General features: G+C 58.1%; 1 protein-coding gene across 1 annotated transcript; it reads left to right on the plus strand.

The window, feature by feature from the left end:
* Positions 1-2,265: 2,265 nt before the first annotated feature.
* On the plus strand, positions 2,266-7,931 carry LOC141988873 (E3 ubiquitin-protein ligase TRIM69-like). The gene is made up of 6 exons (XM_074954913.1): positions 2,266-2,670; positions 2,975-3,070; positions 4,677-4,910; positions 5,320-5,342; positions 5,459-5,583; positions 5,765-7,931. The coding sequence occupies exons 1-6, from the start codon at positions 2,266-2,268 to the stop codon at positions 6,304-6,306; spliced, it is 1,425 nt and encodes a 474-aa protein (XP_074811014.1). The 3' UTR covers positions 6,307-7,931.
* The last annotated feature ends 338 nt before the right edge of the window (positions 7,932-8,269 follow it).

Raw genomic sequence — 8,269 nt, forward strand, 5'->3', positions numbered from 1 at the left:
CCAGGACTCCTGGGTTCTGTCCCCAGCTGCGGGGCGGGCGGGGGAGGGGAGTGACAATCCGATTGAAGCCCCAAGGTGCAGTGAATTGTCACCCCTAGATAAGGTTGCCAACTTTCTACTCCCATAAAACTGAATACCTTTGCCCCGTCCCCTGCCCCGCCCCTTCTCCGAGGCCCCGCCCTCATTCACTCCATTCCCCTCCCCCCCACACACACACATCCTTTGCTCTCCCCACTTCATTTATTTTCACCCGGCTGGGGCAGGGGCTTGGGCTCCAGCTGGGGGTGCAGGCTCCGGGGCGGGGCCAGAAATGAGGAGTTATGGGAGGGGGATCCGGGCTGAGGCAGGGGGTTGGGGTGCAGGCTCTGGCTGGGGGTACGGTCTCTGGGGCGGGGGATGAGGGGTTTTGGGGTGCAGGAGGGTGCTCCGGGCTGGGTTCGGAGGGCGGGAGAGGGATCTGGGCTGGGGCCGTGCGGGGGTTGGGGTGCAGGAGAGGGTGAGGGCTCTGCGGTGGGGCTGGGGATGAGGGGTTTGGGGTGCAGGAGGGGGCGCCGGGCTGGGGATGAGGGGTTCAGCGTGTGGGAGGGGGCTCCGGCCTGGGGCAGGTGGTTGGGGCGCAGGCAGGTGTGACGGCTCCGGCTGGGCGTGTGGGCTCTGGGATGGAGCTGGGGATGAGGGGTTTGCGGTGCAGCAGGGTGCTCCGGGTTAGGTTTGGAGGGCGGGAGGGGGATCAGGGCTGGGGCAGGGGGTTGGGGCATGGGAGGGAGTCAGGGAGCAGGCTCCAGGCAGCGCTTACCTCAAGCAGCTCCCGGAAGCAACGGCATGTCCCGCCTCTGGCTCTTACATGGCCAATGGGAGCTGCGGAGCCGGCGCTTGGGCAGGGGCAGCATGAGGACCCCCCTGGCTGCCCCTATGCATAGGAGCTGGAGGGGGGACATGCCACTGCTTCCAGGAGCCGCATGGAGCCAGAGCACTCGGGGAGCCTGCCTTAGCCCGGCTGCGCCGCCGACCGGCCTTTTAACGGCCCGGTCAGCAGTGCTGACCGGAGCCGCCAGGGTCCCTTTTCGACCAGACGTTCCAGTCGAAAACCAGCCACCTGGCAACCCTACCCCTAGAGTTTGCGGTGGGTAAACACATCTTATCCCCACCAGACCCGCCCTGCCCTGCCGGGGCTGGGAGCCAGCGAGTGCCGGGCTGCCCCCTGCTGGGCTGCGGGGGTGCCTCCGGCTCCCGCTCACCACCTGCCTCTGGATGTGTGTGTGTGTGTGTGTGTAAATCCGGCTGTTTGTGTGACAGAGAGACCCTTCACAAGCATGTTTGTGCATGTGTGTTTGTGGCTGGCTCTGCATGTGTGTGTGTGAGAGAGAGAGAGATTCTGGCTGTTAGCCTGTGTGTGGGTGGGTGTGATTCTGGCTGTCAACCCGTGTGCGTGGGAGAGAGAGATTCTGGCTGTTAGCCTGCGTATGGGTGTGGGGTGAGGGTGCGTGTGCACGATTCTGGCTGTGAACCTCTGTGTGTGTGTTTATGTGTGTGTGTGTGTGTATGTGATTCTGGCTGTTAGCCGGGGGGGGGGGTGTGTGTGTGTGTGTGATTCTGGCTGTTAGCCTGTGTGTGTGTCTGTGTGATTCTGGCTGTTAGCCAGGGGGTGTGTGTGTGTGTGATTCTGGCTGTTAGCCGGTGGGTGTGGGGGTGTGTGTGATTCTCGCTGTTAGCCGGTGTGTGTGTGTGTGTGTGTGATTCTGGCTGTTAGCCTGTGGGGAGGTGTGTATGTGTGTGTGTGATTCTGGCTGATAGCCAGTGGGAGTGGGTGTGTGTGTGTGTGTGTGATTCTGGTTGTTAGCCTGTGGGGGTGTGTGTATGTGAGATTCTGGCTGTTAGCCAGTGTGTGTGTGTGTGTGTGATTCTGGCTGTTAGCTGGGGTGTGTGTGTGTGTGATTCTGGCTGTTTGTGTGTGTGTGTGTGTGTGTGTGATTCTGGCTGTTAGCCGGTGGGGGTGGGGCGGGTGTTTTCTTGGCCGGGCTCCGTGTCTATCTCTGAGCATCTCTCTCTGGCTGGGTGTGTTGAGCAGAGATCTGGGGCACACACCCTGTGAGTGAGAAACTCCCTGTGGGGAGAGCAAAGGGAGCCTGGGCCGCACCTTTCCCTGGGCCGGCCTGCAGCGCGCACAGGCACGGCAACTCCTGGGATCTCCCCCGGCCCAGGGCGGGCAGTGGGGTCTACTGGTTAGAGCAAGGGGGCTGGGAGCCAGGATCTGCCCCCTACCCCATGGCCTCTTCTGCCCCCCAATTGGCGTCTCTCTCCAAGGAGTTCTCCTGCCCCGTGTGCCTGGACTGGCTGCAGGATCCCGTCACCCTGCCCTGCGGCCACGTCTACTGCCAGGGCTGCATCGAGACAACGTGGGGCACCCTGGGCGTCCCCCCTGCCTGCCCTGAATGCCGGGAGCCCTGCCCCGACAGGAGATATGCCCCCTGCAGGCTGCTGAGGAAGCTGATCGACCAGGCCAGGGGCCTGAGCCCTGGTGGGGCAGAGGAGGGGGCGTGCCCAGGGGGCAGGTGCCCGGAGCACAGCGAACCCTGGGGGGTGGAGGGTGGGGAATTCGCCGCCAGGGAACCAGCCACATCCGAAAACCTCCCGTTCCTCCCCATCCACCAGGCCACTGGGCAGCATCAGGTGAGACCGGGAAGCCCCAGGACTCCTGGGTTCTCTCCCCAGCTCGGGGAGGGGAGTGGGGTCTAGTGGGTTAGAGCAGAGGGTGCTGGGAGTCAGGACTCCTGGGTTCTTTCCCCTGCTCTTGGAGCCCCGGGGGAGTGGGATCTAGTGGGTTAGAGCAGAGGGTGCTGGGATCCAGGACTCCTGGGTTCTGTGGGCCGCTCTGGTTGGAGAGTGGGGTCTGGTGGGGTAAAGCTGGGGACGCTGGCCTGTGACCCCCGCCCCCCGTCCCACCCTCGCCTCCAGCCTGTTTGCTGCCCCGCAGGAAGAGCTGCCCTCAGCCATTGCCCAGCTGGAGTCCAGCCTCGCTCGGGTCCGGACGCTGAAGACGGAGGAGGAAGAGAGGATTCAGAACCACCAGGTACCCGGGGCTGGGTGGATCGAGGAAGGGCGGGATCCCCGACCCCACCTCCCACCCCCACCCCGCTACCCGAGAGACTCTGGGGAGGAGGCAGGCAGCCCTCTGGGGGACAGCACGGCTGAGTCACCTGTGAGGGGTAAGGGTAGGGCTGGGGGTGGGGTACCTTGAGTCTTACCATAGCTGGGAGAGAATGTGAGGTACTTGGTGTATAGTGAAGTTACTTCCTGGTTACCTGGGAGTATTAGCTCCATGGAAATATTGGGTACCTGGGGGTATTCGCTATGCACAGGGGTAGGTACCTGGGAGTATTAGCTCCATGGAAATACTGGGTACCTGGGGGTATTCACTATGCACAGAGGGTAGCTACCTGGGAGTATTAGCTATATGGAGATATTGGGTACCTGGGGGTATTCCCCATGCACAGGGGGGTAGGTACCTGGGAGTATTAGCTATATGGAGATATTGGGTACCTGGGGGTATTCGCTATGCACAGAGGGTAGCTACCTGGGAGTATTAGCTATATGGAGATATTGGGTACCTGGGGGTATTCGCCATGCACAGGGGGGTAGGTACCTGGGAGTATTAGCTCCATGGAGATATTGGGTACCTGGGGATATTTGCCATGCACAGGGGGGTAGGCACCTGGGAGTATCCTGGGAGCATTAGCTCCATGGAAATATTGGGTACCTGGGGGTATTCGCCATGCACAGGGGTAGGTACCTGGGACTATTAGCTATATGGAGATATTGGGTACCTCGGGGTATTCGCTATGCACAGGGGGGTAGGTACCTGGGAGTATTAGCTATATGGAGATATTGGGTACCTGGGGGTATTCCCCATGCACAGGGGGGTAGGTACCTGGGAGTATTAGCTCCATGGAAATATTGGGTACCTGGGGGTATTCGCCATGCACAGGGGTAGGTACCTGGGACTATTAGCTATATGGAGATATTGGGTACCTCGGGGTATTCGCTATGCACAGGGGGGTAGGTACCTGGGAGTATTAGCTATATGGAGATATTGGGTACCTGGGGGTATTCGCCATGCACAGGGGGGTAGGTACCTGGGAGTATCCTGGGAGCATTAGCTCCATGGAAATACTGGGTACCTGGGGGTATTCGCCATGCACAGGGGTAGGTACCTGGGAGTATTAGCTATATGGAGATATTGGGTACCTTGGGGTATTTGCTATGCACAGGGGGGTAGGTACCTGGGAGTATTAGCTCCATGGAGATATTGGGTACCTGGGGATATTCGCCATGCACAGGGGGGTAGGTACCTGGGAGTATCCTGGGAGCATTAGCTCTAGAAAGTTGCTGGGTACTCGAGTAGCTGGAGCAATGCGGGTACCAGGGAGTATTTGCTGTGGAAGGGTGTCTGGGGTATTAGCTCAGGAAATGTTGGGTATCAGGGAGTATTAGCTGGACGGATGCTGCATCTCAGCGAGTACTGGCTACAGAAGGATACTGGCAGGTACCTGGGAGTATTAGCTCAAGGGATGCTGGGTCCCAGGGAGTATTAGCTATCGACGATGTCCAGGACCTGCAGTACTAGCTCACGAGATGCTCGAGGATACCTAGGCCGTGATCGAGCTGCTGTTTTCCAGGTGACGGTGCTCAGCCTGGAAGATCACATCTCCACGGAGTTCGGGACGCTGCGGGGCTGGCTGGCCGCCCGGGAGGGGGAGTGGCAGGAGAGGCTGCAGCGGGCGGGCAGCGCCCAGCTGCGGGCGATGCAGACGAACCTGCAGGAGCTGGCGGGGAAATGCCAGGCAGCCCAGGAGATGCTCACCGAGGCCCAGGCCCACCTGCCCCAGCAGAACACCGCGGAGTTCCTGACAGTGAGTCCAGCGCCCCCTAGTGGGGAAAGGCCCCGTCTCCCATTCCCCATCCCGCTGATCCAGCCAGCCCCCTGCCTTGGGGCCAGATGGGAGTCGGCGCCCCCTAGAGGGGAAAGGCCCCATGTCCTGTTCACCACCCCACTGATCCAGCCAGTCCCCCACCGTGGGGCCGGATGGGAGTCGGCGCCCACTAGAGGGGAAAGGCCCCGTCTCCCGTTCCCCATCCCGCTGATCCAACCAGTCCCCCACTGTGGGACCGGATGGGAGTCGGCGCCCCCGAGAGGGGAAAAGCCCCATGTCCTGTTCCCCACCCCACTGAGCCAGCCACTCCCAGCGCCCCACAGTGTCTTAAAGAGACAGAACTCTACTAATTCCTTGTTTCTCTCTCTCCGTGTCCGTCCCCTCGCAGGACATAAAATCCTTCCTGGACTGGTAAGTCTGCCACTGCAGTAGCAGCTTCGTTCCCTAATTCCCCCACACCTCATCCCCATTGCTCAGTCACTAACACACGCTATGGGGGGGGGACACGGTTCTTCCCTCTCATATAGGGCGAAGCAGCAACCGGCTACCCCTTGTGGGCCGAATACGGGGTCCCAATCACAGACTCTGGGGCAATTCAAAGGGCCGATCCAGTATACTGCCTGGAAGGACATGAAATCCATCCTCAACATAGGTAAGAGATGGGGATCAGCAGGGGGCGCTCTCCGCTGGCAGTCAGGGCTGGCCCAATGCCCCAGTGCGGCGCTAGGGGGCGCTGTGCTGCAGGGAGAGGGGAGGGGCGGGGGGGCTCAATAGGGGGTCCCATGTTAAACCAACCCTGCCCCCCTACACCTCTGCTCCTTTTCCCTCCCCAGATCTCCCCCGGGTGACGCTGGATCCCGCCACGGCTCATCCCTGCCTGGTTCTCTCGGAGGACTGCACCCGGGTCCGGGACGGCCACGTCCGCCGGCCTCTCCCCGACACACCCGCCCGCTTCGATTTCTGCGTGGCCGTGCTGGGCGCGGGGGCGTTCACCTCCGGGAGGCGCTACTGGGAGGTGGAGGTCGGGGAGAAGCCGGCGTGGACGCTGGGCGTGGTCCATGCCTCCATCAGCCGCAAAGGGAATATCCATGCCTCCCCCAGCAAGGGATTCTGGGTCATTCGGCTCCGGGGCGGGGCTGAGCTCATGGCCAAGGACACGCCCCCAGTGGTGCTCCGCCCCCAGGCCCTGCCCCACAGGATTGGGGTGTACCTGGACTACGAAGGGGGCCAGGTTTCCTTCTATGATGCCCGGGGCATGTCCCACCTCTATACGTTCAGCGCCCGGTTTGCAGAGAGTGTGTATCCCTATTTCTGCCCCGGGCTCTATGATTCAGCGGGGAACTCTACCCCCCTGATAATCTGCCCCTTGCCCTGAGCCAGCCAGTCCTCTGCCCTGGGGTCGGATCAGAGCCGGCGCCCCTTAGAGGGAAAAGCCCCGTGCCCCATTCCCTGCCCCCATGAGCCATCCAGTGGTTTTATAGGCACCACCTTACACATAGAAAAAAAAACTCTCAAACCCATCAACCCCAGCTATTTCATGCTCCAAAGCAAGAAGGAGCCGAGCGCCAGGCCACACTGTATCGTGCCAAGCAGGGACTCTGAAAAGGATCTAAAGATCCAGCTAGTGTGATCCTGGGATGCGCAAACAGGGGAATGGCGAGTAGGAGCAGAGAGGTTTATTTCCCCCCTGGATTTGGCCCTTGTGCGACCGCTGGTGGAGTCCTGTGTCTGGTTCCGGTGCCCACGGTTCAAGAAGGACGTGGATCGATTGGCGAGGGGTCAGAGAAGAACGGTTAAAGGACTGGACAACCTGCCTTAGAGAGAGAGACTCCCGGAGCTCAAGCTGTTTAGAGGAACAAAGACAAGGCTGCGGGGTGACTAGATCATGGTCTACAAGTACCTCCGTGGGGAACAGATGTGACCGTGGGCTCTTCAGTCCAGCAGAGAAAAGTGTAACATGACCCAATGGCTGGAAGTTGAAGCTAGACCAGTTCAGACGGGAAATAAGGTGCAAATTTGTAACAGGGATGGGAATTCACCATGGGAACAATTTCCCAAGGGCCATGGTGGAGTGTCCATCACTGGCAAGTTTTCAATCAAGAATGGATGGGGTCCCGGTGGCATCTTGGACTCCAGCCGCAGATTAGCCATCCTTGGTGGTAGGCCCTGGATCCTCTGAAACAATGCTGCAGACATTGGTCCTCACAGGAGACCGATTTCCATGTTGCCCCATGATCCATAATCAATGGGCGAGTGATAAGAGGCGAAGACGCGCTTGAGTTGAAGGTACCGGCGTGGGAGCCAGGACTCCTGGGTCCTGGCTAGAGGCGGTGGGAAAGTTTCCAAAGAGGGACCATGTTTGCGTAGGGAAAAAATGCCATGGAAACATTCTGATGACATTTCGGGGCGGAGGGATTGGGAGGGCCGGGGGAGAATCAGATCAGGGCATTTTGGTTTTTTTGCTTCAACGTGATGGTTCATTTTGATTTTTTTTTAATTTTACATTTATCATAATTCTCAACCCGACACTGTTTAGGCCTGGAAGGATTGGATTTGTATCTGCTCGTTTGTATCCGTCAATGTCAATGTCACCGTCCGCCACGGAAAAATATTTCCATTCGTAATCATCGAAATGGACAGATAATCAAAGAAGCGTTTGGCTTTGATGAGACGATCATTAAAGAACTAGCGGACTCTCCCAGAACTTCCTGCAACTCTGAAAGTTTTAAGTTGATAAAAATATCAAAAAGCTGACAAATAAACCTCACGATCAGTCCAAATTATAAATGACAAAGCTAGTTCTCCCGAGCCGAATATTCATAGAATATAAATTGAAGTGAAAACTAAATTGAGACCAGTGTGTGCTACATAGAATACTTAAATACAATGATATATGTATACGTATACAATTAATATTTCATATGCAATATTTCATAGTCTGGCTTTTAAAAAATTATATAAAGAATTGTCTATTTAGTAGAACTATACATAAGTGTTTATAGGACATAATTTTTGGTAAAGGTTGAAATTGGAACATAACATTTTGATTGACGCAAAGTGATTCCCCCCCCCCACACACACACACACACACGTCATTTTTCAAGACATTTCCCCAAAAAAGAATGGTTTGGGAACTGAAATGTTTTTGAAATCTTGGTGTTTCCTGCTCAACACAAAAGCTACTTCTTGCCCAACTTTTGTTCTCTCCCTAGGTGGAGGGGAGCGGGGTCAAGTAGGTTAGAGTCAGGGGAGTGGGGGCTGGGAGCCGGGACGCCTGGGTTCTCTCCCCAGCTCTGGGAGGGGAGTGGGGTCTGGGAGCCAGGACTCCTGGGTTCTCC

The sequence above is a fragment of the Natator depressus genome, chromosome 6 (assembly GCF_965152275.1).
Source record: "Natator depressus isolate rNatDep1 chromosome 6, rNatDep2.hap1, whole genome shotgun sequence".
Classification (NCBI taxonomy): domain Eukaryota; kingdom Metazoa; phylum Chordata; order Testudines; family Cheloniidae; genus Natator; species Natator depressus.